The 20,563-nt window shown below is 31.4% G+C and overlaps 1 protein-coding gene across 3 annotated transcripts in view; it reads left to right on the top strand.

Annotated features, from left to right (window-relative positions):
* Positions 1 to 16,674, top strand: part of LOC125065506 (protein tramtrack, beta isoform-like) — a 52,273-nt gene extending 35,599 nt beyond the window's left edge. The window contains exons 2-8 of one of the 3 annotated variants that reach the window (XM_047673167.1): positions 1,562 to 1,722; positions 2,738 to 2,929; positions 3,078 to 3,726; positions 5,143 to 5,333; positions 6,014 to 6,100; positions 7,465 to 7,894; positions 7,987 to 13,933. In XM_047673167.1, the coding sequence (XP_047529123.1) occupies positions 1,582 to 1,722; positions 2,738 to 2,929; positions 3,078 to 3,726; positions 5,143 to 5,333; positions 6,014 to 6,100; positions 7,465 to 7,894; positions 7,987 to 8,138 (1,842 nt within the window). In that variant the 5' untranslated portion in view covers positions 1,562 to 1,581 and the 3' untranslated portion in view covers positions 8,139 to 13,933. Of the gene's footprint in view, positions 1 to 1,561; positions 1,723 to 2,737; positions 2,930 to 3,077; positions 3,727 to 5,142; positions 5,334 to 6,013; positions 6,101 to 7,464; positions 7,895 to 7,986; positions 13,934 to 14,054 lie in introns of those variants that run through there. The other 2 variants (XM_047673165.1, XM_047673166.1) reach the window with 2 other exon arrangements.
* The last annotated feature ends 3,889 nt before the right edge of the window (positions 16,675 to 20,563 follow it).

Genomic DNA, 20,563 nt, shown 5'->3' with positions numbered 1-20,563 from the left:
AGACATGAAGCAAATAAAGTAGATACTATACTGGATACGCCTTAATTTTTAATAACTTTTTTTGTAAAATAATCTCCAAGCTAGAGCACATTAAATAATTTTAAATTTTTACTAACAAAGAACTCTACCATATCCAAAAATCTTGTAGGTATATTGTTTAATTACGCACAAGATTTTCAAACAAAAATAATGTACTAATTCAAACAAGTTCGTATTTAATGTTCTTGCTAATGACGTTGAATGTTGACGTAACATTAGACTTGGAATAGAGAGACTTTAGAAATGGCACCGAGCGTTTTTCTTACCACAATTCGGAAACGGCAAGTTATCGTGTCACGTTCAATATTAAAATGCATAAATATTTTTAATGTAACGATGTTCTCTACATCTACGAATAAAGAATAGAAAAGTACTATCTGTAGCGGATAAGGTCTATTATACAGCTATTTGCGGTATCTTCCATAAGTCCGACGTCATGTTCGCTTCCTACGCCTGCCATTTCTTCTATATTTCCGTTCCAAATATTAACTGAATCATTTGCTTGTATATTGTTTAAAGATCTTTCAAAAATCGATTGCAACTAAAATTCGAATATTATCTGTTTCAATTTTAAATATACATCTTGATGAAATTATAATTATGTTTGTAATCACCTTCTGTTATAAACAGTAGTACTTAATGCTTTTTAATAAAAACACCAGAACTGTTCATAATTGAATCAGAAAATAGGAAGTTTTATTTTATCTTTGCCTGATAATAAAATATATGCTGGATGTATTTGGCAAACATCCAAACCTACCAATTACCTGCTAACTGTTAGATATCATTCTTGCGTTGATTGTTACTCACACACACAAAGGCACATGCTATTTTTTTTATCTATTTATGTCTTTATTATGATACACCATAACATGATGATTCCCTTCCATTTTTAAAAACATTTATTGTTATACAAGTGCGTAAATATTTCATATTTATCTATCCGTTCTTATTAATAAAATCCTTCTCTGAGAAACTTCTAACCTTTTATAAACTGGGTTAGATTATTACGTAGACTTTGGTAACACTAAGCACTTGTTCATTAGCCAAATCCGATGAAATATTTGATTTAATATTAGTTTATTTACGTAATTGTTTCTTTCTAAGAGTTATTTTTAAGTTTTCGCACATTTTTGTGGAATTTCCGACCTAGTCCATTTTGTATTAAAAAATATCATACGTTTTTCTATTTTATACTAAAATAAAATGTAGAGGCTCATAACTAATGATAAAAAAAATTAGTTAATTTAATTTCGATCATAGCTTATTGGGCTTCTCATTTTAAATTCTGGTCGCTAAGAGAATGCGTTCCTGACAAGTCCCTGGTCGAATGTACGACGTAACTTTAAAAGCACAGAGACCGGTCATTATTTGCCATAAATGTGTATTATTAATAATATTAGTAATAATGTTAATGACTACTGTGTAATACTTTTAAAAACAAAATATAATATTGATTTTAACGGAAGCCAGATAGTCAATTACTCCTATTGATATTCTAATAAATCTTTTCATTTGACAGCGGCGGGAGCTAGCTCAGACATGGGAAGTGAGCACTATTGCCTGAGGTGGAACAATCATCAGAGCAACTTGCTCGGCGTTTTCAGCCAACTGCTACACGACGAAAGCTTGGTGGACGTCACGCTCGCCTGTTCCGAAGGTGCCTCCATCCGGGCTCATAAGGTAGGTATTTAAAAAAGTAACAAGTCCGTGAAAGTCCTATAGTGATGGTTAAAATTGCCATTTACATTATAAGCAATCAATTAAACAATCATATTTGTAGAACGATCTTTCTTTTCTTTTTCGATATAATGAGAATATGTATTTCTCATCTGTACGTCATTTTTTTCTATCAAAAATAGTTAAATTAAGACCATAAAGGCAGTATAGATTTAGACATAGTTTCAGTGACCGAATTGATAAATATATTTATAGGAAGTCCATGTTGTTTTGTTTATTAATAAGTTATTTTTATTTGGAACTTCAAATGCGTCTTCTTTTATATACGGTATACCACATAGGGACATCAAGAAAATTATTGTACATCACATATAATAAGATTAATGGAAGATATGAATGCCAAAAAGGTTTCCAATTAAAAATTATGTCGCTTATTGGCAAATATTAGATGATTAGCGTAAGTGAATACGTCAAGCGGGTGTATACAATAAGTCTTTGTTATAGAATGATCTGGCGCCGAGCAGGCCAGGTGGCAAGGTTCCCTGTATTTCCCTACTTATGTAGCTAGCTTTGGTGCATAGCTTTAGGTCATAGAAATATTTTTGTAACTCTTGAAGGGACACCTGTTCAAAACATATTTCACAAATAAAAATTCGGAAACAAGACATACAAAATAAGATGTTATTATAAAAATATTATAGAGAATAAAAAAAATCTTTATGTCATGAGTTAAAAAGCTTAGAATATTTAATACATTTGTTTGATACTTTTGAAGGGTTTGACTTGATTTGTGAGTCACACTTGCTGCCTAACGTGGAAAAACCAATCAGATATTGACCAATGCTTATTGTCACGTTAGTTTGCTTAACAATTAATACTTTTCTTTCCAGAGCAAAAGCTGAGTAAAATTAATTATTATTAGCGAAAATGATGTGACGTAAATAATACCTAATATATTTAATCTATCTAAATTAATATACTTATTTTTTTTTTTAATCAAATAAGTTTTTTTTTTCAGGTAGTACTATCAGCGTGCTCATCTTACTTCCGTTCGCTATTTGTGGACCATCCTTCACGTCATCCAATCGTGATCCTCAAGGACGTGGGTTTGGAGGAGCTCCGAACGCTCGTAGACTTCATGTACAAGGGCGAGGTTAACGTCCAATATTGCCAACTGCCTGCTCTCCTTAAAACTGCTGAGAGCCTACAGGTGAATTAGTTATTAAATTGTTTTGAAATAATTGGTTTTGTCTTCTTTCTGTTTATTTATTAATAATTTTTAAATATTTAAATTTTTATTGCACTAAACTTTGTGATGTATATTGACATCAAAGTAACGTACTCTTATTATTTTCAAGGTCAAAGGACTAGCTGAAATGACTACGCTTAGCGCAGCCGGCATTGACACGAGGAACGTTCCGGAACCGATGGAGGAGTGCCAACAACAAGATATTAGGGAATGTACAGAATCGCATGAAAGGTTAGACGAGCGAGACACACGCGACAAAGAAGAAAGGAGGGAAGCAAAAGAAAGTCGTGAAATCCGTGAAAGGGATTGTAAAGATATAAGAGAAGGTCATAGAGAATCTCGAGAAACGAGAGATTTGGGTGGGCATAGAGAAAGAGACAGAGAACGCGAAAGGGAACCACGAGACTTGATACGAGAAACTCGAGATTCGCGAGACCCGCGGGATCATAGAGACTCTAGAGACCATAGAGAATTACGAGATGTTAAAGATAATAGAGAGCCTAGAGACCTGCGTGAAATAAGGGATGCAAGAGATCTTCGTGATGCTCGCGATCAACGGGAAGCCGTTGAAGCTTCTCCACCAAGAATATCACCCTTACTTTCTGTAAGACGGTTTAGGCCTGAAACGTCAATTGAAACTCCAACATTAACGCATCCACCTATACCAAAAGACGAGCCGCCCGACGAACCAATGCGACCATCATCACCTGAAGACGACTCCGTTTCAATTAGGTCCAATGGTGCGAATGAGAACGTGGGTATGTCACTATCGTGTCTGACGATACAAATTCTTTAATAAATATAATTTTGATACTAATGCAGCTCGTATTTTATGAACTATATTTAAATTATATCGCCACGTACAGAGTGATAATTTAACAACCATAATTATATTAGGTTAGAAACAAAATTGTACCGGGATAATTTTCTAATTTACAGTCATTATACGATCGCTAGTGTGTCATGTTACGCAATCTTTGTTGTTTATCGTGATTGCAATCAAGTTGTTGCTTTTTTTCTAAATTATACAGATCATTAAAAACAAATTATTTATTTATTATAACGGCGGGGGTTTTATTTAAAATTAACTTGACACATACTAATGTATGTACCTTCATGTCGCAGCCAATAGTTTAATCAGTCTTTTAATTAAAAGACTAGCCATTTTACTAATCGGTGACTTGTATGAATCTCCCGGAAAAATTTTATGGTCAGATTAGATTATAGCAAATTATTCTATCATATCCTATGAACGGAAGATGAATTGGTTGAATGTTATTCAGGCCGCCGATTGAACGGTGCCGCTGGTGAAGAGGCTAGGCTGTTAATTGAATGGCTAATTAAACTAGTTGCCTGTAACATAGTAAACAAACGCTGTTTAAGCCATAAAACAATTGGTCTGTCATTACACTTTTACTTATATGTTAAGTATAAGTAGCAAGCACTATTATTTCTCTACTGACAATTAGAAAAAAGAAATTGATATTCTTGTGATGGTGATATTGCTTAAAAGTTTTATTGATAATTAAGCGACACCAATTATTGTTGATGATTAATTAAATTAATTTGAGACATACTCGTGAATATGTCTCAAATTCACAATAGTCTTATATCGTATAAGACAACAAGTATCTATTATGAATAGGGTAAATTAATGTGGTTATAAAAGATGACGGTGAGGCTGTATGATGTACAGCTGTTGCCTACGCAACCGATACGAAAAACTTAAAAAACACTCTTGACAGTTTCAAAACGTGTTTACTTTTAGTTGATGTCGATTGTCAATTGTGATTGTGTCAAATATGTGTTTACATATTTTTAGGAAGAATTATTCTACAAAAATGCATTTTGTATTTCTCTATACAAAGAAGTGTAAAGTAAATAATATGGCTGTCCCTAAAATGCATTTTATGACAATTACCGAACAATTAATCAAATTATTACTAATGTAGGTATCCTTACAAGATTCTCATTTTCAATAATAATTCTTTATTTAATAAAATGAATTTAGTCAGTTGCATTTGCAGTGTTAGTTCATAATTATCATTGAAACTTTGTTATTGAATAATATTATACGGTGTAATACTATAAATAAAAATATTATCGGGTGCATTATTTAAAATATAGCATAGATAATCCTGGAGAGAAATAAAGTTAGTAATTTCAAATTACAGGCATAAATATGATAATAAACAGTCATGGTGGTTTGGGACCGCGCTACTCTCCTGTAGAACAAAGGCTCAGTGTGCTGAACACATTACCGCATCCTGGATTGCCTCATCCCTCACACAGTTCATTGTCGAGTCCAAGAAATGAACCTATAGCAGGCCCCTCCGGGTTGCCTCCTGTTCAACAAGTACCTTTGGTAATATTAATTAAAATTGTTTATGTTGGTCAAGTTATTAAACCATGCTTATTTTATTCTTAATATATAAATTTAAATATTATATTCAGGTCTGTATCTTAGAACATGATAATCTCTTGAATGTGTGATCATTTCCTAAAAATTAATGATTATTTTTGTTTCTCGAAATAAAAACATTTCCATTAAACCTTTTTTTTTTAAATTTAATAAATGAAGGCAGACAAAAATAAAGTATATAAATAAACAATATAAAGTTTTTCTGTGTACTGGTTTTATTTCAACTAGTAGAATAAAAATGATGAGTGAGCTGTAATCTGGGTAGGCTTTCACACTTCTATTTTATTTTATTTTCTACACTATCTATTTCATTCAAGTATATGATTAGAATATTTAAAAAAAGAACTGTTTTGTAGTGCGCTAATTGTGTTTCTTTCAATATTTTATTTTATGTTCTGACAGCTTTTATAATTTTTAATTCACATTTAGCTTGTCATATCGAAAGTCTAAATTTAAAGTTGGTGAAACTGCGAAGTGTAGCTACTTATGTAATAATTTTATGTACTCAAACCTTCTACAAAATGAGCTGCATCCTTTGAAGTTTTATATTTGTTTAATATTTTATGTTAATTGAACAGTGTGATTTTTTTATTTCTTACATTGTTAATTTAATACAATTTCAGTCCTTGAAAAAAGAAGCAGATTGGGATAGGAGTAACGAGGAGAAGAGTGTGGAGTCAGCACCGGAGTACCGGATGCAGCATGAATCTGTATGTATAAATATTTTTCTTGTATTTTGTACATTCTGTGGTTGTGGTAGATTTGTATAATATATTTTTTCAAAATTCACTTTAGGTAGTTGCTTATTAAGTGTATATATAGCTTTTTTTAATTTGGTTACCAATGTGGTATTATTATTTTATCCTTATCAAATATATATACTTATTCAATAACTGTTAATGTGAATTGAAAAAATACTTATAATCTAAGTTGGAATTATTATTCAAAATCGATGCAAAAGTGTTAGATTTTGAATGTGACATGTGAAATATATTGGACTTTGCTTAATTTTTGCCCAATGTCAATGTTTAATCTGTAAAGTTTTTATAAAACCTCATTTTAAGTAAATACATTTAATGCATGTCATTTGTTTTGCACATTATTGCATGTTATTTTATTTTATATATTTATTTTACATTAATAAAATTATACCAAAGTGGTGAGCCATAGTATTCGCTTGAAAAGCTTAAAATTAAATATCAATGTTCCTAAATTTATTGTATGCTTTATTTTATTGATTCATGTAATATCATTTACTATGCTATTCCAGTAGATAATATAACATACATTCTTAAAGCCTTCTTAAAAAATTAATATAAAATGCCCATTACAACTTTTATTTTTAAATATTATAATACTTTATAGTTAGTAAAGTATAAAAGTCCTGAAATATTCAAACTTATTTCAATTTAGAATATTCCATATATTCCAAGGTAGATCTACCTTCTTATATTAACATATTAATATTTGCATTTAGCAGTCTCAAAAATATATAATAACCCATATATATATCACAGAATTCCCACTTAGAGCAAAGTTTATGAATAAGTATCTATGAGTACGCCAACCTTCGGCATTAAAAGAGTACTAGTTGATCATCATTGTTGTTGGTTGGCGATTATTGTGGAAGTTGATTTGTATTTAATTGCATGCTTATTGATGTGCTGCGCTATTTTAACAACGAGTACTATGCCTTGCTGTCAAGAAGTTGACCTTCATTTTGTTGGCCATCATTTTTTTACATACATTCATTTTGTTTCATATATTTTGGGCAGTTTTATTTTAAATTTTGGCCATATTATTGCATACGATATATGTACGAATCTTAGATTCAGTACGCGCGCGCGTTGCTATGCTATACAACAAGGCATTACGCGTAGCCGGCTCCCGGGTTCACTCCTGCACATTTTTTGGGCAAAAATGAGCGTCAACTTCTTACTTAGATAGTGAAACTAAAGATATACAGAGATTGCATCTCAATTTAGAAAGTAGTGGTAGAGATTTTGCACACATTTTGGTCCTTGCTAAGAACGAACAAGAGAAAAAGAAGTTGATGTTCTTTTTGTGGTTGCAGGAGTACGAAGGGTCCGGTAGGGGGAGAATTGATGAAGGGGAGAGGGCGTACCCTTGCATACATTGCGGAGCGGCGTTCCCACATCAGAGCAAACTAACCAGGCATATATTGACGACACACACTCTCGACACTTTGAAGTATCGCGACGCTTTAATGGGCAGGCCTATGGGATTACCAATGATCGGGCAGTTTAGCGAACCGACCTATATGAGTATGCCGACGGAAGAGTCGCCCCTAGATTTAGATATCGGTCCAGTAGAGCCTGGTAATGTCGTTTTATGCAAATTTTGTGGCAAGAGTTTTCCTGACGTATCATCTTTAATAGCGCATTTACCAGTGCACACCGGAGATCGACCTTTTAAGTGTGAATTTTGTGGAAAGGCGTTTAAATTGAGGCATCATATGAAGGACCATTGTAGAGTGCACACAGGTAGGCACAACATTAATTAAAATATCTTGTGTTATTTTGGTTCAAACAATCGTTAATGTTACACAGTTTGATTTTTTTAATTTGAATTTTAGGTGAGCGACCGTTTCGGTGTGTTTTGTGCGGCAAAACGTTTTCGCGGTCAACGATATTGAAAGCGCACGAGAAGACACATTATCCGAAGTACGCGAGGAAGTTCCTGTCGCCGAGTCCCGTCGACACGGAAGAGGAGAGTCCACATCAATGAGTATGGGATGGCTATAGTGCACAAATTTATCAGAATATATTAGCCAATAATGTAAGTTTTTATTGGAAGTAGTCAATGGTGCGAGTTGAATGAACAAACGGAGGACAATATGTTATTAGTTAAGAATGTGATTTAAACGCCGCAACTGTGATCTGAATGATATGAATAAATATTTGATATTTCACTTATAGATAATTGACTCACAAAATTTGTTAGTGTATTACGTTTTTGAGTTTTTTTTTTGTTTTATGATAAAGAGCGCGTTTTGATTGATTCCTTAATTTTGCTTTCATGAACTTTGTAACATTTAGGCGCTTTTCTTACCTTACTTACCTTAGATACTAATGAGTAATTTTATTAGCAACAATCCCTTAATTGGCATAGCCAAAGATTAATAGAGAGTAAAATTTTTCAAAATTATATTTAAGATTATCTAGATCTCGTTTGCTTTGCTTTTTATTTTAGAAGAATATAAGCCTATTACTAATTTTTTAGTGATTTCGATAATATGAACACTACGTTCGATTAATGTAAATTATTCCTTTAGAGCTGAAGTAATCTTTGGACATTTGCAAATTTATTATAGTGTTTGTCTCAGAATTTTTTTATTAACCAAAATTGAGAAATTAACGATGAGTGCTTTAACATTATTAGAGTTTATGGAAATCGCACTCAGGATAGTTTGTATGTATAAATTAGAAATTTGAGGTTTTTAGTAATTTTATCTGTCTTTCGAAGTAAACGACGCACGCTCCCCGAGGTAATTCAAAAGCAATATTACGACATATAAAATGTAAATACATATAGTTTGGTACCTAATATCGGATTTTTAGGAAATTTATTAGAGTATAATGCTTCAGTAGGTCATTAAATGGGGAGGGTTGTGGATGTGTGATCATGGGAATCAAAGCTTTAAGCGCCGTTTCAGTTCGAACAGAACACTATGCCTCTTGGTCCAAGTCCACTCGACATATGCTACTCCGTAACTACGGTCTTAATAACTAGGAATAATTTTGCCTTTCATTAAAAGGATTATGGATGTCAGAGGCATGGTAACCCATGTAGAAATTTTTTATCTATTTTCATACAGATTAACTGTCTCATTCTTATTTTTATACGACGTTTCAAATGCTATATGTATTCCATGTTATATTATACATATATACACAACATTTTATAATAAAAAAAATGGTAAAAGTAAAAGCATTTGAATGTCATCTCACAATTGCTGTGTTCAAGAAATTAAACAGAGTCAAATACAGGGATATTTTATGGATTATAACGTTCATTTCAGATAGATAACATATTATTTTACACAGATACATGTTTAAGACGACAGTGTTCATTATAAATGAAAATTTTTGTCATAAATATGTATAATTAAACCACGAACTGTCATCGACGTCACAACCGAAAAAAAATATTACTAAAGCTTTGATTTGTTCTTGATTGAATGGTGGCTCTATTGAGCGCGGCAAATCGTAATGGCTTTGGGTCACGATAATGTGCTTTATAGACGGTTGGAATAGAAGTTATTTTTGCCTAAACATTGTTAACATGTAAGTCATTTCATTCATAAATTAAATTATGTGTTATGCCGCGCTAATAAGCTTAGACTACGTTTGGACGACTGATTATTATTTTTTATTTATATTAAGTTTAACTTTGATATGCTGACGGTACTCTGGCTGTATGTGTATGTTGCAATTTGATCGTAGATGAAATTTTTTAACTACTATTAGAATAGGATGTACCTTATCATTTCAAATCGTGCATATCATTTTAAGAAATCGGAGCAACATTGGTGTAATGAAAGATATAGAGAAAATAATGAAAAAAAAAATTGTTTTGAATTCGTTCTAAATTTAAATATTATAGAGAAATATTTCTTCTTTATCATGTAATATTTGGATTAACCCTTTAAAGTATTATGGTAATTTAAGAAATGGTCTGTGATATAAAGTAAGGTATTACATCTGGGAGTAAAATTTCGATCTCAGAATTTTAGTGATTATTATTTCACTGTAAGACATAGAAAGATGAAAGGAAAAAAACCATAGCGTCATTTCTCAGCTATTAAATAAAAATGATTTCGATACATATAAATATATCCTGAAAGTATCAAAGTACTAAATCTTGTAAGAATATTCATTTGAACATATCTTGATTTTATTTTTGTGTTTATGTCTACTTATTTACAATTAATTTACCGATTGTTTCTTGTATGCATGTGTGGGTATCAACCATTCTCTCGTTATTTAAATTTCGCCCATATCATTACTCTCTGTTCTTGTTAGTTCTGCCGTCTGAGCCAGTATAATTTCAGGCACTAGGAATATAAAGTCTTAATTCCCATTTTTAACGATGCACTTGAAATTTACGCAGTGGTATGATCATTTCGTCTTCCTAAAACAACTTAAAAAAAAAAACATTTGGTCTAAAAGTAAATAGAAATCATTCGAATTTATGACAGTTTCAAATTGTATTTCGAGCTTAATTGCAGTTAATATTATTTAGGCCAAAAGTAATGAAATTCAGCATGATAATCTACAATTACATTCTTGGAAAAAAATCCTTTAATGTATTTTCCTTTAAAGATTTTCCGATTCGTAACATATTTTGTAAATTTTTTTTTTGATGGTTCTTATCAGATCTCATTGCTTTTAGAGTTAGGATTCAATGTCATAGAGAATAAGGCTTAATATTTAAAAAAATATATATATGACAATTTTACTTTATGACAATCACATTTTTAAATTTGACTTCGTCAAAAAATAGTGTTGTTCGAAAATAATAGTTAATATTTAACACTTATTCTATTGATTAATATAATTGTCGCAGAATATTCGGACAAATCGAATCACCGCGAAAATTCTAGAGCGTTTGCAAAACACCGGATATTAAGGCAAGTTTTCGCAATCGTCTAGTTGAGACAATGAGGAAACTTGAACACAGATTGGCTAACAATAAATTTAAGAGTTGGTTTATAATAAAGAATAACAAAATACCTTTTAATGAAGTCGTTAGCCAATTAGCGCATTCGTCATGTACACAACAGCCAATCAACGCTCATATAGTGATTATTCATGACTTACCTACGTCGGTTTTTGCAACGATTCTAAAAATAGCTTGAATGATTGCGAAGGCCTTCCATAGATTTTTATCATCCGATCCTTTGCAGTTGTCATAGGATTTTGACTGATTATCCTACGAAATCCCTAAAATTATAACGCATTAAATAAGTTTTCTTGGTTAGAATTCGGGTTTTTTCGGAATACGGAATTAAAAAAAAATCTTTTAAAAATTGGTATGTTTATTTACAAAATTCAACATTCCTTCGTCCTCGGTTTAATATTTCGTCAAAAATAAAAATGTTAGAATAAATTAATGTGTAATTGACAATGAGTTTTAACGAATGTTACATAGCGATGAGTACCGCGGCATATTTAAAGTGTTATCTTAATTATTTCAAAATGTTGTGGCGTACTGAAAATTTTGTCATTTGTAGTCTATAGGAGGCTGTTTCGAAAGCCGCAAAATATATAATTTAGGCATGGACTATGCAGTATTTGTGCGCACTTAATTTCATGAATATCATTTAACATAGTCTAACTGGTCATTTTAATACTAAAATAATAAAACATTCCAAGTGGGAGGATGGATGTTAAAATTTACGCCCAAATCACTCGGAATTCTAAGAAAATAGAGTTTGAATTATTTCTAAATTCGCTGAAGAAATTTACGTAAAATTTAACATCCATTCATAAATATGTTATATATTATTGTTTAAATAGAGGTGATTTTTTATATATATCTGCGTACATTTCTATAGAGTTTACCATGAATTTATTCGCTGTGAAAATTAATTTTGGTCTGCTGTTAAAAGGCACATGTAAATGCATATTTAGGATATAGATTGGTAGATGCGCTACTTTCCGGAGCTAGAATGGTGGAAAAGGAGTAAAATTAAAAAAAAAAATTAGAAACACATAATGTTGCTATTTGAAAAGCTGCACTCATCTTATTTTTCGGAGTCAAACGTTACCAAACTTATAGCAATATGTAACCTTGATTAATGTTCCTCTTCTTGTTTTAAGAAAGATTGAATATTTACAATATACATTATAAATTAATAGCAATAATTAAATGGTTAGTAAAGATGCGATTAAACAAAGTACGATTTTTTATCGAAATAGTTTTTATAATAGAACTGAATGCAATTTTAAATGCTATTTTTGTTTCCTAACTTTCAGAGGTACTATTTATTAATGAAATAATATTATTATTATTATTATACATATTTCTATGTATTGACATGTATATAGGCAGTATGAGGTTGTTGAAGAAGATGATTGTTATATACAATAGTATTTATTATATGGCCCCTAAGTGCAGTTATTCAAATTTTAACATTCGCCAGTTGTTGCCACGTCCCTGCGAAGTTCACACGCCGTTAGCACAAAATAAAGTAAATAGTTATATACGATATTTATGTGAATTTTATGTAGATATATTTTCTCTGAGTACCTATCAAGCATGTAAGTCGAGATTAGCACAAGTTGTTTAAAAAGTTTGGATAGATACAACTTAGATTCATTTTTATAACATAAATTGTGACCACAGTTTTATATTTAGAGTGCCTCTTGCCTATATAAGACTTATATAAAGGCTGCAAATCACGGAATATACATAGTTTATGTAGGGAATGAATTATAGAGAAATATGTGTAATTTTATGGTGAAAATTGTACGTTGCGTTATGATATGTGACTTGCAACAGGTGACTTTTGTTTTAACAATTGCGACAACATGAGCCTTACAGTTGGACGTGTCGGGGAATACCCGACTACGCACGTATGCCGCATGGCATGGCATACACCGTTACACCTGACTAATGCATACACGCGAGATAACACCTCCGTAGTTAGCGCATTCCAATCTTGTGATTTATACAGTTAAAATTAACCAGTGCAAAATTATTTTAATGACCAATACTAGGACAATAGTTTTATTTGTATAATCTTAGATAATACTGTTAAGCTTCACCGACCGGAAGGTGGAAAGCCTGAACCGCAATGAGCGTTCATTGGTCACTTGTGATTATGTTACTATTTTTAAGTGGCATACATAAATATATAACTTATATTGCAATTTTTCTAAGTTCCTGTAGGTATATTGATTATTATATATTGGTACAATTTGTTTTAATGATTATGATTTTTTTAATATAATTTATTTAGACTAAGTTTCGTGATTAAGAGCATGATATACATATACAATTTGTTTGAGTTACGACTGTTTTCGCTGGGTGACTGACCGTTCAATGTTTCGATATTACAAAACGTCAGTACCCAGTTGTGGGCTTTCGTACGAATTTTTGTATATTATGCTGTAAAATTAATTGTAATCAGCACAAGTTCAAATAACGTAGGTCCACTTTATTTATATTATTATATAGCTTAAATCGTTGTTACTTCATAGAAGCGTCAGCGGTTATTTTTCCCTTAAGCTGTTTTATTTAACTTTCATTGTTGACATTTTAGATTAGTGAAATCTGTTTTGCCTTATCATTAATAATAGGACATAATGTTGTAACAGAGAGCAGTACGATTTTGTTGAAATATAGTTACAGTATATCATAAAGGTCGAGGATCGAATTGGTATTTCGTCAATTGAAAATGCAACAGTACACAACTCCATCGCTGTTGATCATTGTAACTTTTGAAACAAATATAAGCATATCATAGCTGTAAAAATACAATTTTGACAAATAAAAGCTCTACAATCATTACAGAACTATTCTTTTATTTCATTTTCTCAACATTACCAGAATTTCAGGTACGTACGACATTTAACACAGAATATTAAACAATCTTTATGTGCATTTTTTATGTTTTCGTTTTTTCTTTTCTTGCAGATGTGCTTGGATATGACATGTGGGTCTCCGAATATTGCAAGCCCCATACCTCCCAGTAGTCCAACAGCACTGCCTCTGTGGTCGCCGCTTCTGGCCCTGCAAGCTTGCCGTCTCCGCAGGTATCTTAGCGATGATTGTATGGCATACCAGAGCCGCCATTTACTTCATTCTGAAAGGCGCCGATGTGGCGTCTGCCTTGCTTCCTTTCCCTCGACTTGGCTTTTAGAACGTCATGCCGCTCTTCAACACGCGTCGCAGTCTTCTACCGATGATAAACCGTTCGTCTGCGAACAATGCGGACAGAGCTACCGCTATAGATCCGCTTACGTAAAGCATAGAGAACAAAACCACCGAGCAAGATTACCAGCTGATAAGTTATTTACTTGTGACGTGTGCGGCATGCAGTTTCGGTATCTTAAATCCTTTAAAAAACATCGCCTCAATCATACTTTGGAAAGACTTCATACTAAAAACACTGACCAACCGGAAGGTATAGACCAAGTCACTAGTACTAATGAAGTTTTAATCGGTCAGTGTGGAGAAATGGATTTATCCATGAAGAAGAAAAATAGAACTGACGTCGTCAGAACGCCACCTATCGATGTCATTGTCGATGGCGAACAAGACAGTACCGTAGATTCGAACGGACCCACTGATTCTATTGTTACCGTCGATGATTCCAATGACTGCAGGAACTCGAGCGCAGATAGCGAAACAAAAAGGGATGAGTCCGTCACAAACGAAAGAAGACGCGTCCCCGTATCCTTCGCAAGCGTCAGCTCCATGGCAGACAGCTCCGAGAGCGAGTCACGTGGCGATAGTAAACTCGAAAGTTCTAGTTCACATTCCGGCATTCTCGGATTTCTGCAAAACGACGACAGACAGAGAGACAGAGAAAGAAGATTCGCTTGTCCGTTCTGTGGTAAATGTGTGAGATCGAAGGAGAATTTGAAGCTACACGTGAGGAAACACACCGGTGAACGGCCGTTCGTGTGTTTGTTTTGCGGCAGAGCATTCGGCGGGAAGAGCGACCTGACGCGTCACCTGCGCATCCACACGGGCGAGCGGCCCTACCACTGCGAGGCGTGCGGAAAGTGCTTCGCGCGGGCCGACTACCTCTCCAAGCACTTGACCACGCACGTTCACAACGCACGCTGATCGACCGCGCCGTCCTGTTTTCGATCTTCTCATACCTCTGTAGTTAATGACCGAGTCATTTTATAACAGCAAATTGGAATATTTTTTAAAATATTTTGAATCTTTACAACTTTATCGTGGATATATTTAAGCAGGTCTAAATAGAATTTTACCATATTGCTTTTTTTCGGAGTGGTGTCTATAGTTTAATAAATAATTTTCTATATTTATTCTATAACGTTTAATAAATGGAAAGAAAACTAATGATTGCTGCTAAGTAATAAAAAGGATAACTTTATCATACGTCACACTACATTCTGCTTGCAAATTAAGGCTAAATTATTTATATTTAAAAATTATATTATTTTACCAAATTTTCGAAGTAAGCGAGAGTCTGAATAGATTACGATTTCGGTATAATTGATTTTCGTTTTCAAAAACGAGAATATTTTTTGACAACAAAAAAAATCTTACGTAACATAAATTTATTTAAGCTAATTTTTTATTTGTTGCCGAATAATAAATAAATAAAATTTGAAAACTCTAAATAAGATTGAAAACTCATTCCATGGAACGGAAATTAGAAAATTGTAGTGTTGACGATAGGTAGGTAAGAGAATGCAAAAAAAGCTGTGATTAATATGATTAAGACCAGTCACCAAGTTTTAAAACATCGAAAATGTTTTATGTAATTTAAAGTAATTTTAAATGTCTAGATTTAAATTCATATTAGATTTAAGTAATCTCTCTGTGCCAAAATATGTACCTCATAAAGTAAACATTGAAGTAGATAAACTAATTGAGAACATTGTTTACACATTTTGACATATAATGTTGTATGCAGGTTCATATTAATGGTATGTCATCGAGTTTCTGTTACGATCAAATAGATCAACCGAACAGAAAAAAATACTTGCCCGCACTCAGTCCGCTCGTCTGGAATATAAGTTCCGTTATAGATCGCTAATTTCATACTTCAAAACTAAAGTTAACTGCCGATATTGTGATAATTCTTTATAGATATAAACCGTGCACGACGTAGGAGTTCTAAGTGTTTAATGGCAATAAAACGACTCGTATCATTCAGGTGAAATCATCCTTTCTATTTTATAGCGTTTAAATAAATTCATAAGCAATACCGATCATAGATTTTCGACACCAATATTCGTCTTTTAAAACTTGTATTGAAATGGTAATTTTTATAATAAGACAGAGGCATTAATACTATAATTATTTTATTTTATTTACACGATATTTATCTCTTACGTTATTTTTAAGGGAACGATTTTATTAATACAAAAAGTTGCGTTCTTCAATAATAATAGTCTTTATTAATGTGCCAATCTAGTTTTCCAGTGTTGAACTAAATGTATTAATTTTTTTTAACATCCAATTTTCTGTGTTGATTTTTTGATAGTTACTGGATTTTTCCATAGTGTTATGTCATTTACATCTAAAGTTCGATTAACAGTAAAAAAGTTACCTCAACAACATTATATTTTTATACAACAAAATAAAATATTTATACACAGATTAAAAATAAAAATTATTTGAAGTCATATATTATTATTATATTTATTATAAACGATAATTTTATTACAGGTGAATATAAATAATAAAAATATTTATTTGAAATTATTTTGAATGTACACAACTGGCCATTTTCATATATATTTTGAATGCGTTCAATTTTCAATTAAATAATAGTTTAAGTATTTTTTTTTCTAGGTGTCACGTCTGAGTGCAACTCATTGTCAATTAAATTATTATAATTAAGGGAATATAATATGTATTGTGTAGCGAATAATAGTCATTGTTCCAGTAAGCGGGCCAGTATTTTTTAAACACGAAAAATCCGTCGGGCATTAGTTACGTAACGTAACGATAAACTCAAAAATAGAATAATATAAAAAAAAATGTTCGTATTTCTTGTAAGCTGATAGTCAATGCAACGAAAAAGCTGTTTGGTAACCGTTATTATTGAAGTTAGGGTTATATAATAGTCTAATTTATTTAGTTAGTACTGTTGTCATTATTGAAGAGTTCTTAGACCGTCGCCGATAATCGAGTCTGCTAGACACGCGAGTGTGTAGGTGTAGTTCACTTAGTAACGTGAATAAGGGAGATACTCGAACTTCTGTCTACAAACTGCATTAACATTAGTACAATTGCGAACGACCATCTTGGTCGTCAGTCAAGGGAATAATTTCTCAGTAAATAAACAGCGAACTCACGGTTTTACCATTATGATTTATACAATGAAGATTTCATCGTATATCCTTTTCTAACTGGACGAGGTTATTAAGAACACCTTAGTTATGCTCAATCCAAGTTATTTTTTCAATTAAATACTTAATTATAATGACAATAGCTATTTGACCAATAACTGAATACATTTATACCGTTTACAGATAACGTACACGTTCGCCTTAAACTCCTAGGGAAAAGGTTATCTGAAAAGTTTCCTTTTTTTTTTTTGTTCTTTGTTATACATACAGATAAATAAAGCGTATTTATTATGATATATTTGAATTTGCCAGAGGGATATTATAATAAGTAATTTTTAGGTAGTAGAAAACTTCTAGTATAAAACGAGAAGCAATACTCTGAATTTTTTATTTTTTACTACCAAAATACTCTAATAACAATATAATATTGATAAATTTGGCATTAGTAACATGCTAAATTAAAGTCTGATGTATTGTCGTTTTTTTCCAATTCTACGTGTAAAATTTTAGGTATGATAAATACCGTCGAAATTAATGTAAACGCATTAAACTGTGTGTAAGTAGATATTTGCCATTACGTCAAATTTATAAAAAAAAAAAATAATCATTCGAAATTGATGTTGACTGTTTTTATAATTATATCAGCCGTAGTTACTTGATGTTGTGGTGTAAATTAGTGTCTTATTATATAAGGTAAAAATCACTCAAAGTAACCTAAACAAATGTTATGTTTCTTAAACAGATGTACTCCGATACTATAGTTTTGGAATATATATTTTTTACACATAGCAACTATTGAATTACAAAAAATACAGTCAGACAGAGAGGTACCTTTGAGTGATTATTTTGAATTCTAGTAGTCTTTAATATTGGTGTGGTCTTCTTTATAATACATGTTCACATAACTTATTACTGTAATTTATAATGTATAATTTAAAATCAGATTCTAAATATATATCGAGCACAGCAAATGTTTTGTAAATATGTGCTATACCAGGACAATTGTGATATATTAGATTAAGTGAATATTCTGTTCAAAATGATAATGATTACCACTAAAGACATATTGTCCTTTTCTTCGGAGCTAGAATTTATTTTATCTGTGTTATGGCCACAGATTATAAGCAAATGTAATAATTTTACCGCGTACTGTGAGCCAATGGGCATTATTTACTCTCAGTTTTTTTTTTATTTTATTAAATTGAACACACAAGGTGCGAGAGAGGTTTTTAAAGCATCAGATTTATATGGGATCGGTGTAAGGACACTGTTTATTAATTTAGATTTGCGCACAATTTTAAAAGTGTTTAACATTATATAATTATCTCCGTCCAATTATAAAATCGCGTTTGGTTATAATTTATAAAAGTTATGTTTAATGGAATAATTTTTAATACAACGAATATTAATTTTCTACGTCACGTTATGTTTTTTTTTCGATAACATAAGAATGTGTCTTCTCTAATTCAATTTACATCGAATAGCAACGATAGACGAGACTTCTAACTTAATTGACATAAGTCTTTTAAATGTTCTGTAAGGTTTTCAAAAAGCAATCACCAGGAGACGATGAGAGAACTAGGATATGTTGTACTATTTAAATGTAGTCGATGTATAAAACTAATATTTAAACGGAAGAAAGACAACGAATGCTTACTTGGTGGTTGCTAATATTGTGATATTACTATTAGTTGTAACCGCGCTATGTCTGACAGCTGAAGTCTCTCCACAGCCTAGCCAACGATCGAACGTAGACTGATTTTCGGGTAGACATAAAGTAGGCCAGAAATTTCGCAGTCAATAAGTAATATAATTAATTAATAGGTATTGATTTTAAACTTTTTAAAAGCCAAAACGCAGTCTCAATAGTTTATGATATAAAACAATAAGAGAGTTTATTTAATTTTAAACATAACTTATACAGAATGTTTTATATACGGACCTTAAATTATTTTTCAGATGTATTGATTTTTATACATGACCATATACAAACAATGAATAGAGGTAAGTGTAGATATCGTAGATGGGTCTATTAACTGCGTGGTGCTACAATGTGTAATGATATGTGATAGAAATTGTTCTTCAGAGACATTTTATTTATTGATGCTTCCATAGTTATTAAAATATAATCACATTACATTTTGATATACAAACAACAACAGCAATAATTTGGTTTAAGAACATAATTACATAAGATTATTATTTTCCAGTATTTATAGATCGTTGATTTCGTTGGACTTAATGGGAGTCTCTAAAACCAAAGTGTTTTTTTTTTATTAACAACCGTTCAAAGCTTTGGTTTATGTAATTGGTAGTAGAAATAATGGATTACAATAAGTACATAATTATTTTATATTTTGCAGAATCGTTTTTTTTTTTTTGTTAAATAGCGTTTAGTATTTTTAACGTTACTTATTTTAATTTATTATGTATTTAATATAACGAAACAGGAACAGCTAGATAGTTAATATTAATTTGATTTCGACTCGTTAGTGTTCGATCATGTGTGTTAACTTGTTTTATGGCCTTTTTTTATTGTATGTCGAAGTTAAATAAATATCTTCGTATGGTACAAGATCATTGCTTAAAGATTCTACGGGAAAATTCTTGTGGTAAATTTTAATATTAGTCTCACTTCTGATAGGTAGTTTAAAAAAGGTTTTTGTTGTAAAATGTTTTTAATTCAATATGTCTATGAATGGGAATTTATTCTCCAAGCATCGTCATATGTTTAATGAAAAATAAAACTTTTAAATTTAGTTTATTAATTATCTAATAATTATTATAATCTGTAATACTAAACCTTGAATTCGCAAGATTTTCTTATGTCATATTACGTAATTTTAACATTGGATATGTATAAAATTATAAACATAAAGACAATAGAAAATATTGTTTGGAGGATAAATTCCTTAATTTTAAGCCAACGCTAGTGTAATACATACTGTTATATGATATAATATATTTTTTTTACTGGTATATTTCAGATAATTATTACTGTTAAACAGATAGTCCTGTTTTATAGTTTTAACACGTCAAACTTTTTAATAGGAATTTTAAGATTTTTTTATTTGGCAAATATTATGTCAAATTTTTATCTACGGAACAGTCCATTGGTTTTAAATCTCTTGTCCATTTTCCAAC

This window comes from Vanessa atalanta, chromosome 7 (genome assembly GCF_905147765.1).
Source record: "Vanessa atalanta chromosome 7, ilVanAtal1.2, whole genome shotgun sequence".
Classification (NCBI taxonomy): Eukaryota; Metazoa; Arthropoda; class Insecta; order Lepidoptera; family Nymphalidae; genus Vanessa; species Vanessa atalanta.
Note: the sequence above shows the minus strand (reverse complement) of the source record. Positions and strands in the feature narration are given on the sequence as shown.